Source organism: Sparus aurata, chromosome 2, assembly GCF_900880675.1.
Source record: "Sparus aurata chromosome 2, fSpaAur1.1, whole genome shotgun sequence".
Lineage (NCBI taxonomy): Eukaryota > Metazoa > Chordata > Actinopteri > Spariformes > Sparidae > Sparus > Sparus aurata.
Window position 1 is genome coordinate 4,440,947 of NC_044188.1, and position 15,215 is coordinate 4,456,161.

General features: G+C 42.0%; 1 protein-coding gene across 1 annotated transcript in view; it reads right to left on the reverse strand.

The window, feature by feature from the left end:
* Positions 1-2,071: 2,071 nt before the first annotated feature.
* tyw1 (tRNA-yW synthesizing protein 1 homolog (S. cerevisiae)) overlaps positions 2,072-15,215 on the reverse strand; it is a 52,586-nt gene continuing 39,442 nt past the window's right edge. The window contains 2 exon segments of the mRNA XM_030407336.1: positions 2,072-3,705; positions 10,374-10,541. Of these exon segments, the coding sequence (XP_030263196.1) occupies positions 3,484-3,705; positions 10,374-10,541 (390 nt within the window). The 3' untranslated portion in view covers positions 2,072-3,483.

The window sequence follows — 15,215 nt, forward strand, 5'->3', positions numbered from 1 at the left end:
GTTTTTGAAGCGGCGCCTGAACACCTAAGGAGGCAGAGGAGCTGACAAACTGTCAGCGCTGGCAGAAGATGCACAAGCACCTAAACAACCTGTTACCTTGCGTTCCCTGGGGCACTGCAGCCATTACCCATCATCCCCCAGGGGCCTTCTCACCATCTCACCAGGCAGGTTCTCTCCTCTGAGACGTGCAATCTGCTCCCGTCATTTATCTCCTGACACGAGCTGGGATGTGTGGAGTGAAACGAGCGCAGCTGGAAGCACAGGGTGGGTAAACCAGCAGGGTCAAATCAAAGTGACTTCTTTTAATCTTCATTTATTAAAAGGAGGTTTGAATGTTGCTGCTACGTGTTTGCATTAACATGACTTCACACCCAGCGACCTCAATCATAGTTTACCCACCAAGGAGCCTGTGCTCTCCTGTGCTTTCTTCTGTAATCTCACATCACAGAAAACCCAATTTAAGATTATTTAACGAGGGACAGTTTGTATCTGTACCCATTCCCAGGTGTTACAGATGATTAGTCATGTCGGATATCTGTCGAGTGTTACATTTGTTTTGCAGCATCATTTCCTATAATTAAGGACTCGCTTCTTGTCGCAGAGAGGATGTTAGTACTTTAAGATTTGTGTCTCTCTGGCTTTGGTTTCTTCAGCAGGATTAAGAGCCACTGAGAGGAAATGACCACATAACTGAATTAAAAGCATTCTGCATTATTTACAGGGAGTGGACCATCGACTCCATCATGGAGGCTGACAACCAGATGACAGTGATTTATTGTTTGCCTGTGGTGACGATACTGATGGAAGAGAAGATCAAGTGGCACCAGTTTCTATTTTGATAGTCTTTGAGTTTCCCGAACATCTTCACCAAGACAATCTATATAAAGGGGGGTACACACATAACGATAATCAGGCTGATTTTGCTCCGATTTTACCCCTTCCTGACCACGGAAGATTATCTTCTGTCTTATAAGATTACTCTATACGATTATCCTGTGGTCTGTGGTGTGTTAAGAGTCAATTTCTCCCGATAATTTGCTCGGAAAGGGGTCGCGGCCGACAATCGTAAATGTAAAACTTGTTCAATATTTATCGACACATTTATCTTTGTGTGTGGGGAAAGCTGACGACTCCTGAGTCCCTACTCCGTGAAATGTGACGTGAGAGGCAACGTAGCCAATCAGCTGACTGAGGAACACGGAAGCGGACGTAAATAAAAACAGCGGTGAGATCTAACTTTTCCTATGGGGGTGTTTGAATTAGCCATATCAATGTTTTTAATGGGACAGCAACAGTCCGAGGAACACCATCATTCCCTCTTCTATGTCCTCCATGTCTCTCATGTTTTCAAACGTTTATTTTCTCTTTTTTATATACAGTCTATGCTCTTCTCCGTTTATGAAGAGCCCGTTGACGATGGGGTCGTTGCTATTGGTCACTGTAGATCACGTTTGATCACGCGATATTTCTGGCTCGGAGGACTAGATTCTAGATCGGCCGTGAGACAGATAATCTTTATGTGTGGTGTCCTGTGCTGAGAATATCGGAGCACACCACACACAGTACGATCAAAGCTGATGTTTTAATCTTCATGTGTGGGGGCTCTACAGATAAAAAATCTCTTAAGATTTATAAAATCCTTATGTGTGTACCCCCCTTAAGAGTGGAACAGGAAGATGGTACGACCCGTGAACCAATTACAATAATTCCTTAATTATATATATAACAATTGTGATTGTGAAAGAATTAGCCTCCACCACTTATACTATTAACTTACTGCAGTTTTACATTTCTAAACTACAGCTGTATTATATGTGTGTACTTGAAAAAGGAGTAATGACAGCCTCTGTTCCGTCTGATCAATCTTTAACTCCACGTCTGCCTCCATCCTTGGCAGAGGGCTCCTCTGTTGGCCTTTAAGTGCAGCCCAGAAAGCTTTTGCCAAAATAATAGTCGTCTTTAAATGTCAAGCTAGCAGGTTGCCAGAAAAAAAATGAGACACAAGTGCGTTAATGCACTTACATGTGTGAGTGTGTATGTTGCATGTGAGGGTCACAAAACACAAAGCACGGTATTTCAAATCCGTTTACTACAGTGATTCATCGCACACCTGCTGTTTCTCCCAACATGGAGTCGCTACAACATTGAAGAAAATACAAAACAAATACAAAAAAGGGACTGAAATGTTTACATTCAAATACAAAAACTAATTCAAATGGACTTCACTTTTACATCAGGATTCACTCAAATATCAGTAATGGCTTAATTCTGGCAAGGCGTCTATGAGTTAGATGTGAAGCTACATCATCACCCACGTAGCTTCGTTTAGACTGCTACCTGAAGGTATACTAAACTGTATACTTTTGGTTGTTTACATCATAAATGTGTTGTACATTAGTACAGTAGTTATCTATAATTGTGTCCAGTGGTATGTCTATTTAAAAGCAACTACAAGAAACTTTATTTTTTTGTTGATTCTAGCAGCCCCTGTGGACAAAAGTGGTAAGAGCAATCAGATCTCGATCTGGCTAATGTGTACAGTACATTTATACTGTACAAGTTTGAGACTATATCATCCTTCCCTAGCAGTTACCATCACACCTAAAATGTTCAGAAACTTGATATCAAGTTACTAAAATAAGTCAAAAACTGTCGGTTGTGATGTTCGTTTTCTAAAATGCTGTCTATCCTTTTACTAACACACAGTCAAACAGTCACCACCCGTCAAAACCTGCTATATTTTCCTCCTCCAGGCTCAGAGCTCTGAATTCAAGCAAAGCTGACATTGCTGGGAATGTGCTACAGTGCAACGTTTGGACTAAAAAAAATTACAAATAAAAAAAGCACAAAGAGAGCGATAAGAAGCTTGACTCTCCCAGTGGAGACGCAGCCTTAAAGCTTTTTTCTCACTGCTCCAGTCTCTCACCGGCAAGTTGATAAAACCACCGTCCTAATGAGTGGGAGGAAGAGCAAAGGTGTCTGGGAAAGATGTGCCGCTCCCACAGACGACACGAGGAGAAGAATCTGCTCCTTACATTCTGATCATGTCCTGAACTGAACAGCTGCCAAACTAAGAACTGGATCGTAAGAAATGAGGCTGGCGATGAAGCCACAGCCAGGTTCAACTTTGAGAGTATAAAGTGCTGCCAGAAGGTTCCAATCGATCAAAACCATTGACGTTAAAATAATGACCCCTTCAAAAATAAAGAGAAGTATCAAAAGATTGACGTACATCTACAAAGCAAAACAAGCGCTGACACAAAATGAAGGGGAATGTCTAGAAAATGAGGGCAAAGTAATTGATTCTGGCAGGTTTCATCTGATCTTAGAACAAAATGCAAATTGAAAAGAAATTAAAAGAGGGAGAATGAGTTTCACATTAGAAAGAGTGCAGCTGCGGACAGTAAAAAAAAAAAAAGCTGTCCAGCAAAAGGAAACATCGAAACTCAACTACTTCATCTTTACAATCCCTCTTTCTCTCTCTCAGCATCCCGAGATGTCTTTGGTTTTGTTGCGTCGTTGGAAGCGCGTGTCGGCCGGGTCGAAGCCCTGCTCGTTGGCTCCGAACAGAGCCCAGCTGGGAGTCTTGGCTGTGTAATCCAAGGCTGAGAAGCTCTGCCGTCCTCCACTCTCCTCGTGAGTCTGGACCAGCTCCTGGAAGCGCTCGTAGTCGATCCATGTCCACCACTCGCCGTCCACCTTGAACTGAAAGAAGGCAGAGAGAGAAACAAAGTGGTAGATGAGCAAACAGCACTTACAGTGAGACCTGGTATTAATTAAAGGGATATTCCGGTGTAAATTTAATCCATGGTCTAAATCACAGTGAAACTGTGTTAGACTCCATCTCGAGAGATCAAGTTAGCAGACCGCTAATTTACAATACACTGCGGTAAATGGATCCAAATATAAACCGCCACCAAAAAGCCACAAATAATGCTCAGAACAGCACCAAACTTCAGCAACAGTACAAACAGGGTCTCAGCACATAGTCCGGGGCATCTAACCTCCGCTAGCTTAGCTGGATTTCTACTGAAAAGCTGACTAAATGTACCACTCTTCTGCAGCAGCTTCCTGTTGACGGGAAGTCCCGACGAGTCGATTACCGAGTGCAGTAGAGTTCCGCGGCTCATGGATGAAAATGTCTGATTATGACTCCATGGAAAAGCAATCAAAGTTCATATGTGTCTTACCTGCCAGTTTATAACAGTTATTATCGAGAGCGGACAGGGAAAAGAACGGAATTGAGCATTTCTAACCGCACTCGGTAATCGTTGCGTCGGGACTTCCCCGACCCGGAAGCTGATGGAGGAGAGTTGAAATCTGTTTTTAGCTTCACAATAGAAATCCAGCTAAGCTAGCGGAGGTTAGATGCCCCGGACTATGTGCTGAGACCCTGTTTGTACTGTTGCTGAAGTTTGGTGCTGTTCTGAGCATTATTTGTGGCTTTTTGGTGGCGGTTTATATTCGGATCAATTTACTGCAGTGTATTGTTGTCGTGCGGTCGTTTCTGAGGTTGATAAAACTCCGTAAATTAGCGGTCTGCTAACTTGATCTCTCGAGAGGGAGTCTAACACAGTTTCATGGTGATTTAGACCATGAATTAAACTTACACCGGAATATCCCTTTAATTAGAGGAATCTTATTTATTTATTCTAATCATTAAACTAATAAGCACGCTAGCAGGCAACTACTTAATGGCTGATATATGTTCCCTTGGTGCCCAGAGACTGAACAGATGAGATGGAGCAGCCCAACAGTGAGTTCAGAGCTTCTCGCTCTTAATTCAATCTTTTCTTTAAATGGTTGGTGGATTCACAAAGTCCACCTCCTCCCATCTCCTCCCATCTCTCCTGTTATCAATCACTGCTCCTAACTCCTCCACCCAAATGGCCATCCATCTTACTAAAGAGAAAAAAGAGGGAAATAAATGGACAGAAGGAGAGTGAGGACCAGGAGTGTGTGTGTGTGTGTGTGTGTTTATTTGTGAGAGGCACACTAACTACCAGAGAGAGAGTGAAGAGCTTAAGTGTTTGACGGTGAGGAAAAAAAAACCCTCTCACATCATTCTGCCTCTCTAATCCTGCTTGTTTTCCCACACCAGCTCTCAGAGTAGAGAGTGTGCACCAGAGCACTCCAGTTGATACAATACCACGTATCCTTTGGCGTCGGTAAAGAATGACAGAGAAACAGAACAAGCAACATAGGAAGTATAACATATAACACCACATGGCAGCAAGTAGCAAAAGTTTGATGTTTGAAAAGCTCCTTGTTGACGTGAAGTCACCCGCGGGTGTTGTTTGGAGGTTTCTGATAAGCTGTAACTGAATGCAAAATGTTGGTAAGTTGTCATCGGGGACGACTGTTGTGCTTTAGTGCTCGGCATTTAGAATTTAAAAGCTCTTTTCAGGTTTGCAGCTGCTTTTGACCGGACCCCCATGTGTGCACTGGAGCCGGCTTCTTTAAAATTCTCAGACGGCTTCCACTACTGCAGTTCACACGACGGGAGGGAAACGGAGTGGTGTTACATCACTGACCAGACAAAAAACAGCAGCGCAAAAAGACACAAAACATACTCGCAAAGAGCTAACATTTATTTGCAAAGTTGAAGGCTTTAGTGTTGAGGATGATGGCCCCGCTGAGGAAGCAGTGGCATTAAGCGTTTGAGCAGTAGCCTTTGGATGCCTTGCGCCTGCCTCAGCCATTAGAGAAAAGCTACACGCCGCATTGCTAATGAGGCCTGAGAAAGGAGGGGGAAAAAATGAAAACAGCGCCTATAGGGAGTTAATGTTTCTGGTAATGAGAAAGGACGATATTTGTTCAGCCGGCATCTCGGCAAACAATTTATGTCTCTAAGCAACAAAGCAAAGCTTCCGCTGTCTGGGACGAGAACAAGACGGCCTGTTGTTTTTACCGACAGCGTATTTGCCGAGGATCAGTGAGGACGCTGACGACAGCTTCTTCACTGAGCACCACAGGAGGTGTCTTCATGTCTGGGCTCATGCCAATGAGCTATACAGCAATATCACAAACACACATTCACAGGAAAGTAATGGAGGATAATCGCATCCGATCTCTGGCTTCAAGAAAATTCAATTATATCCTTTTCTATCCCCGTACGGAGATCTACCCAGTAAATTACATTTCTTCTGCACTCAGAGAGCTGCTGTTGTTTGCATATAAATTGACATTTCTTTGCATCTAACTTAATAATTTCAGACTTCAAACCTCAACCAAAATAAAGCCAATGTCTTTTTCTTATCTACAGGCAGGGACACAGATTTCTTTATGCATATTGTAAAGAAACATCCACCAAAGCTAAGAATGGTGCCTCTCTGCCATGCTGCACAGATGAGCAGTCAAGTGTGAAAAACCTTTCACGTGTGTCATCTAGTTATAATTACGAGTCAGGAGACGACAACAACAATGTCTTCAAAGAATTCAGGCTCCAACTCACCATTATTTTCTTTATCGATTATTTATTTTTCCTATAAAAATGTCAGAAAATGCAAAAGAAAAAAAACGCTCATTGTGATTTCCCAGAGTCACAACCCAAGAGACTCGTTATTTAATATCTTAAATGACAAAGAAAAGCAACAATTCCTTACATTTAAGAAGCTGAAGAGCAGCAAACGTCTGATATTTTTGCTTGAAAAATGGCTAAAATGATTGATTAAGTGTTCCTGTTTTGTTCTTTGCACTTATATAATATGATGTTTGACTGCCAAAGGGGAGGACTTCCCTTGGACATTGAAAACAAACAAACAAACACAACAGGTCAACAGGTCTACTGATCTGAGAGTCAACAGGTGTTTCAGGGAGATTATCTCTGGGAGGTTTGCTGTTTTCATTACACCGTCCTCCGAGAGAAATGGGACCGAGATGGATGGAGGAGGTTGGAGGATAAGAGGAGAAAAAAGAGGCGGTGGAGGGGAAGAAGAGACGAAAGAAGGGGGAGATGAAAGAGAGAAAACGGCTGGTGGAGAAAGTAGAATGAGGTGTGAGCGAGGCAGAGACTCAGAACAAGAGAGAAATGCCAATCACCGGGAAGATCCCAGGGGTTGAAAAGGAACTAATGATGATGATGTGTCAGTGCACGGAGGATCTATCAGTAGCTGCTGCTAAAGTGTGATCACACACACACACTCACGCGCTCACACACACTCACACACACCTCTGATGTCTTTTAAAGGAGTACATCAAACAGTGATCTCATCTAACTGGAAGTAGAAGATCTGAGGACTGTGCAGTCAGCACACACACACACACACAAAATGAGAGTGATGTGCTTTTCTTCGCTGCGTTTTTTAAAACTCTGCTGTTACATAAGTGAACGTTAAAACTTGGAGGAGAAAAAAAAATGACGAGTAACTTATTCTACACGTGCTGTTGCATTTAAAAAAGAAAGTAGTTAAGCCACAATAATCCACAAGAACAAAACCACGGCATCCATGAACAATATTTTTCATTCTGCAGAAACAGTTTTTAATGTTAGAGTCTCACGTCTCTCCCACATTATAACTTCGTCCTTATTAATCTCAATTTTTGCTCATATTTTACAATAAAAAACATAATACATTTTCTTCCTGTCAATTTCTACAAGTGCATGCACACACACACACACACACACACACACACACACACACTCAGTGGGGGGAAAAGAATAATTGGAGGTGTGTTTGCATGAAAATGAAGCTCCTCTGCTCTGGTTTTTCCTTGTGAAAGTCTTTGTGATGCTTAAAAAGCCTCAAAAGATGCCGTGAGTGCAAAACGCTGTTCATTCTTCTCACGGCGGCTCAGCTGGGGCTATTAGTTAACAGGCAGACAGATCCCGCTTCAGAGCATCAAGCGCTAATGCTGCAATCTGTGTGGCTGAAAGCGGGAAGACACGCAGAGAATGTGTGCGTTTGAGCGTGTATATTAAGAAATACTGACAGTTGTAGACGAGGAGGTGCAAATGAATTACGGCGTCTGAAGCAGGTGCACAAATGGCCCCTGTTATATTTGTGTTGGAGAGGAAATGATGGAGAGATGAAAATAGAGACGACGGAGGAAAGAGAGGGGGATGAACAGAGGAACGTGGAAATCGGTTCAGTGAAATATTGATTTGTATCCTTAATGGTGGGCCATGATACGACACCTGCAACCCCAGAAGATTCGAGCTGCCAACATCCTGTTTAAACCTCCTCTCAATCTTGAATTATGGAAGAAAGACACTACTGTGCTGGAGGAAGCTCGTCCATAGAGGCAGAGGAGGTTGGTCCTCCTCTATTTTTGAGAGGCAAGAGGAAGACCAATTTTTTTTTTAAGAAAGAGTAACTGGTTGAAATAAATCTCAGTATCATTTATAAAATATTATATATATATATATATATATATTATATCATAAAAAAAAGTTTCTTCTTTGGAAAAAAATCCACTTAAAATGGTTGAACAGCGACAGCTGCAGACGGAGGAGACAGAGCAGTCTGTGAGAGGAGCAGGGAGCAGGAAGGTGGGGGCTAGAGGAGGACGGAGGGCTTCTGTCCTCCGTGGGAGAAGTCTCCTTCCATTCACTCAATGCATTTAGGATTTTTTCATGCTGATCTATGATTGGCAAAGACACGTAAAATGATGCGCTAAGGGAGGACGTCCTCCCTTACCAATCAGCAACCAGAATACAAGATCGACAGCAGGTTGTACCAATAACAGTTCCCAAATTTCATTCTCACATTTATACAACCGTAAACAAAAAATACTACTATGTATTTTACAGCTTTTACTGCCAGCCATGCTCGGACAAGAAATATGGAGTTTTCAGCGATATTCGAATTGGTTTCAATGGAAATATAAGCACATTTCTGAAAGAAAAAAAAATGTTGGGAGAAATCAGAGAGTAGCAGTCAGAAAAGATAATTCATAGTTTTCGTTTCGTTCGTCCTGCTGGAGGACATGAAGTTAGCGGCACGACCGGGACACAATACAGAGCAGCAACACAGCTGTTTTGGGCGATGGTGATGAGTGATGAGTGTGATGTCCTGTGCTGTCGTGAAGTATGCACATTGACTGCTAAGGTAGCACAGTGGGTAGAGCAGTTTCCTGCCACACAGGTGACTAGGATTGAATCCCGGAAGGGGTACACATTTGTATTTTTTTTGTCTTGTATATTAGCCATTTAATAAAATGTTTTTTAATTAAGTCTTGTAAGTCATTGTTTTATTGCTTAATTTTCATTGAATATAAGAAACTAGGGATAAGTAGTTGACTTGTATAAAATAACATGACACCGTGGACTGGTTTTCCTCCTGTCCTCCCCAATTTTTTCAGTCGCCAGCCGCCACTGTACTGTACCATTTTGTCTTGTGACTGTAAAGCCACTGATTATTTTTGTCAAAGTAACTGAAAACATGAAATCCACTGTGTGGCAGAAAATCTGCAGAGTGAAGTGTAAACACCCTGAGCCGTCTCTCTCTCCGTCTCTCTCTCCTGTTATCCCTCGAGGCGTTGCGGGCCCAGAAAGAGCCTACAGACAGCACCGAGGTAAACAAATCTGTACGCAGTCCCATGAAAACAAAGCTCCAGTAAATACAAACAAACGAGGATTAGGAGTTTGGATGCTTAAATAAACTGTGATAACACATCGAGCACAACATTTATGTTTGTGTGTGTTTTGTGTGTGTGTGTGTGTTCAGGAGGTGTGGGTGACTAGCTGGGCTGGCTCGAATTTCTACTCTGCCAGGCAGAGCCAAGAAGGCAATTAATCATTCATTAATTATTGATGGACAGTGGCCTTGGCAGAAACCCACCGCTGCCTGGTACGTTCTGGGGAGGGGTGAGCCAGAATAAAAACCCTCTGATGGTTGCATATTTCTATAGGAAGGCAGACAGGCGACGAAATAAGATAAATAATGAAACAAGACTAAATCAAAACAATGATTCAAAAACTAGGAACCTGCAGAAAGTTATTGGGCCGTCTGGAAAAGCCACTTTGAAAGAAAATGGAGATTAAGGATGTTTATGTTTGTGTCCGAGCAGAACTCCTGCAGAACCACAGAGGATCACCAGGTGCACATTATTCATGATTATGTGTGAAGGGATGCTTAATGCAGAATCAACTGTCTGGGTCCGCTGATCGTGATGATTACTTAGAAATGCTCACATGCAAAAACAGCAACAGCCAGTAAGTTGCACCGTATAAACATAAAGCAAAACACCTAATGAACATGCATGTGTCAGGTTATTGTATTGAGTGTTAGAGCTGTGCAGTTCCTGGTTCACCTCGATAAAAAATAAATATAAATATATACAAAATGAGCTCTGAAAGTATGAATTTATCTTCTATATCTCTGGATATGATACGCTGAGCCGTGTTTGACCCTCCGATGCCGAGTTCTTACCTTGGTGTGCGCGATGAGCAGACAGTTGGAGTGCTCGTGCTCGCAGGCAATCTCATACTGAGGCAACATGTCAGCCAACTGCTGGACGAAAGCGACCACTTCCTGGTGCCAAGGCACGTTAGCCATGGTGAGACTGCTGGCAGAGCTTTCCCCACAGTACGTCACTCCCTGCAAACACATGAGCACATGATCAGAAGCAAAGCAAAGCACAGAAGAGAGCCAGGCTTTGCAATTTATCAACACATGGAAAAAGGGCAATTTTAGTACAAAAAGTACAAAATAAAATGCTCATATTTCATATTTTTGCAGGTTTTTAATCACACAGGATCACCGGATATAATCTGATCATGGGCTCGGATTTTGAGGAATAAACTGTTGTATGAAAATCCAGATATCTGACACATAATTGTTGTTTTGCGTTTTAGTTGCACTATACTTTGTATATTTCTGATGCCTATAAGGGAAAGCAGAGCCTAGAAGTGAGACTAAATCACAGGTTGCTGATTTGAATCTCAGACTACCATAAAAAAACAGAGATTCTCCTCCTGTACTACCAACTTTCAGCAGCTTCATGAGAATGACAACAAACTGTCAGTGACATTCCAGTTAGCGAGCCTCTAGCTAGCAAATGTCTATGATGCAGTGTGTCACTGCTGTATTAAATTGAGGTGTTTATAATTCACACACACACACAGTTGTAGCACCTGGCAGCACTAACTCTAGATTGTTTCAAGGTGCCAGAGCATCAGGAATTAATTCAGGCTTCTTGGATGCGTCTGCCTGCCTGATCAGTGGTGAAGTACTAAGCACTAAGCAGAGGCAAAACACGAGTACGGCTATTTACAGGTTCATCCCAACATATTACACACAAACAAGCAATCCTACCAAAAGCTGGCGTACATGATTGACGAAAAAGGCTTCATACATGGTAACAGCTGCTAAAACTTTGGGAGCTCACATATAATTTCCTGTTCAGCAGGTGAGAGAAATGCAGTAGGAGGTGCAAAACCATTTGGCCTCGGATACAAAAAAAAAATCAATCAAAACAGCAGGCTGGATTGCTGAGTGTTTTCTGATCAATACTGGAGAAGTTGAGCTGCGGTTACAAGTGATGAGGAGGGAGAGAGAGAGAGAGAGAACAACAGCTCGCAATGGCAGAGACGAACTATTGACAAGCCGGGCTGAGAGCAGAGAGGTGTGAGGCAGCGGTGAAGGGAGAGCAGCAGCCTCAACACAAGACCTGCACCAGCAACCACATTAATCATAATACAATACACTGTACAGGAAAAGAAATGAATCTGCAATCACTTTTACAACACATAAAAGATTGTAATATAACTGATGATTAGTGGGGATGTTGTTTTAGCATCATAATTTTCCACTTTCACTTAAAAATCTTTGAAAATCACAGTTTTGTGGAGTTTGTTGGGATCTGTACCATCTGGAGAACAGAATTTGTGGGCCGAGGCGTCTCTGTAGCACCGCAATGAATCATCATAATGCTGTTTTGTGACACATTTGAACCTTATCAATTTTGCACTAAACCATAACGGGATTTTCGTATCATCTCAGATGTATTTCAGATGAATTCAAATGTGTTTGGATGTCTATGTTTCAATCCCTAAAAAGTTAAATAATCATATTGCTGTGTAGTTCATTCATTATTGCAGTTCAGCGTCAAGCGTCAATTAAAAACCCAGACTGATGTTTTTGTTGACATTTTGCTCTCATTTGAAGAGCTCCTGAATTGCACAGCTGACATATTTTAGAGGAGAGAAGCAGATATAACTGATTTAGAGTCTGAGAGGATGACTCAATGTTGTTGCTTCTGCAGAGTCTCCAAAAACTGGAAGAAGAGAGAAAGCGAGCAGAGAGGCACAAAGGAAGAGACGTTTGGGGGAGTAATTAAGATTTCAGGAGTATTTAGGGGAATAATTAGTCAAATGTGAGCTGAGGACACACTTTTTTTTTTTAATGAAAGAGTAAAATAATAAAAGAATAAAGCGGTTCTAACATATCCATAACAGCAGAAGCATGTACACCATCAACCACAGCAGCATGATCGTCTCTGAAACGTTTTCCAAGAAATGGTGTCCGTGTGTGAGTTTGTTTGAAACGCTTTAGTATGTTTGGCTTAACCTCTTAATGAACATTTTAAGGTTCTTTTTCCAAAACGACATTTGAGCTTGGTAACATTGGAAAAGTAACACCCTCAAGTTTTTTCTAGAAGTGTAACTGTAATTCTATGACATACTGACACAGAGTTACAGAGGTTTGAACACATCTCCACATTTTGGTTTCCGTCCAATTCAAATGTCAATAAACTGACTAAGATATAAGGGTTCAGGTATGTCTATGGACAAAGCAGACACAATTAGGCCATAGCCACAGGTCTCAGCTTGCTACACTCAAAATTTGAAGTCAAAAGACTAAAAAATTGATTTTTCACAATTTCTTTTCTAAAGGCATGTCTGTGCATTTTGCTTGGGTCCTTTTTTTCCAAGAGCGCCTACTGAGATTCAAAGGCTTATAACTTGAGAACCCCTTTACCTAGAAACATAATCTTGGTCTCAAATGAAAGCTAAGACCCTGGGGGTTTCTTGCTTGTTCGACACTTGTAGCTAGTTTTGGGTAAAATGACATGGATATTCCCATTCTATGGACTCTTGGCGAACTATGAAAAAAAAATTGTGGCATGACGTTGTAGCTGTGGAAAAAGGGAACACTCCGAAGGTATGTAGGCATTCTTGCTTCTTGCGGTAGAGGGCTCTTTCTAATGTTGTGTCATGGTGAGTTTAGAAGGCTATTACATGGTCTGGAAATGACTTTTTTACTTTGTGTTTGGGCTTAAAATAATCACGACAGTCTCAGCTTTCCAACATTGAGTATATACTGTTAAGATCTGATGCTTAAAACTATTAGCAAAAAAATTATTCGTTTCTACGAAGGGTGTTTGTTTAGTGAAGGGTGTTCCTACGTTGGAACGGTGTTCCTTAAGGGGTAAACTGAATTATACAGGCTTTCTTAAGACTGCCTACATATTATGGTGTGTGCTTACAGAGCAGGCAGCACTGCAGTTGTTCTCTAACCAAGTAATGGCTTGTTTGGGATTCTCAGTGACAGCATCCTACCACATCCCACTGCTCCAAATATGCTGTATTTAAGTCATAGTTGTTTTACTCACTTCAACATTTCTTACCGAGTTTCAGTCTTTAAACACACAAATGTCTGTGCACGCACACAAACACACACACACACACACACCACCTGTGTATAAATGTGCTGCAAAAGAGCCAAGAGAGCAGCTGTGCTCCCATAATCCTCTGATCCGTTGGCCAGGAACAACGTCTGATCCTCACCCAGGTATCTCATGGAGGAAAACCAAGAGTCACTGTCTGTGTGTGTTTTTGTGTATGTCTGCGTGTTCGAGGAAACATAATAATTGTGAGCATGTTTAAAGTTAAATCAGGCATATAGGCATTCTCCCCGTCTGTCGTTCTGGCAACGGATCGATCGCCAAAAACAGCAGCAGACAGGAAGCTCCCCACTGTAAATGTAAAGATAGCTGCACAGGCCCTTTGTTGGAGCCAGCCAGTCAATATCAACCCCTGCTGTACACACTGAACCATATTCCTGTGGCTACTCTCAAAAATGTCATTCGCAAACTGTGAAAAGAAATCAGCAGACTAATCGATAATTAGAATAAAACACCATTTACTGTCATCAAGGACAAAGGAAGGAAGTAAATCTTAAGAAGCTGGAAACAGTAAATGTCTCAAATGTTTTATTTTGAGTTGATTTAAAAAGAACCATGGGAAAGATCTTACTGGAGTTTATCAGCCACAGTATCCACAATTATATAAATAACTTTGTATTTATATTCTGGTTGTTGAAAGTCTACTGCACAGTTGATGAGATCTCCTGAGAAGACTCACTGATCAGATTTAATGTGCAGGATCCACTTTTAAAACATTTAATCCGCAGTGTGATTTTTTAAAATAGTTTTCATTCAATGGTGCTAAATTATGAAAATCTCAGCTGGTTAAAACTGTTTCACCTTGTTTGGTGAGAGATGAGCCGTAAGCTTCAGACCTCCTACTGAGCACTTTTCTGACTTTTGCTAAGAATATAACATAAATATGAATTCTAGGAAGTCAAAAAGTTCTAACCACTGAAGAAATGACATGTTTCGTGAATATGAAGTACCAGATGTTCCACCGTTCCACCCGAGCCAGACGTCAAAAGTGCAACAATCTGTTGACTGAGGCCAATTCCCTAAATCGCACGAGCAGAATTTATATCCATGACAGCAACGATTTGTCTGAGGAGACAGTAAAACTCAAACTCTGTGGCAGACTACACAAGAAACATTCTTACAACTGATCTCCTTCTCCCATCGGGCCAGTTATTTCAGGAGTGCCATTCACATGTGCCTGTCCATACGCAGTCACACTTGTGAACCGCGGCCAACCACATATGTCTCGTAGTGCCGCTTGTGAATTCCCCGCACAAACAGAACCAACACAAACAGAGAGTGAACCGTATCTTTAGAGGTTGAATTTGGAGAGAGAGAGAGAGAGAGAGTGAGGATGCTGCTGGGGGTAAGGCAGGGCAGGGGCGCTGGACAGAATTGATGGGGGACCTTGGTGTTATCAGCCTTGCCTGGAGGCCCCCGCTGAATAAAGATCAACTATCCAGGACTCAGTATAAATCACCAGGAATGGGCCGGGCAGGAGGAGGGAGGCAATGGGAGGAGATGGGTAAAGATCTGTGAGATATACTGAGGAAGTGAATGAGCTGTATCATCAAGGAAGTTATGAGCGGGTGTGCAAGAGACGAAGG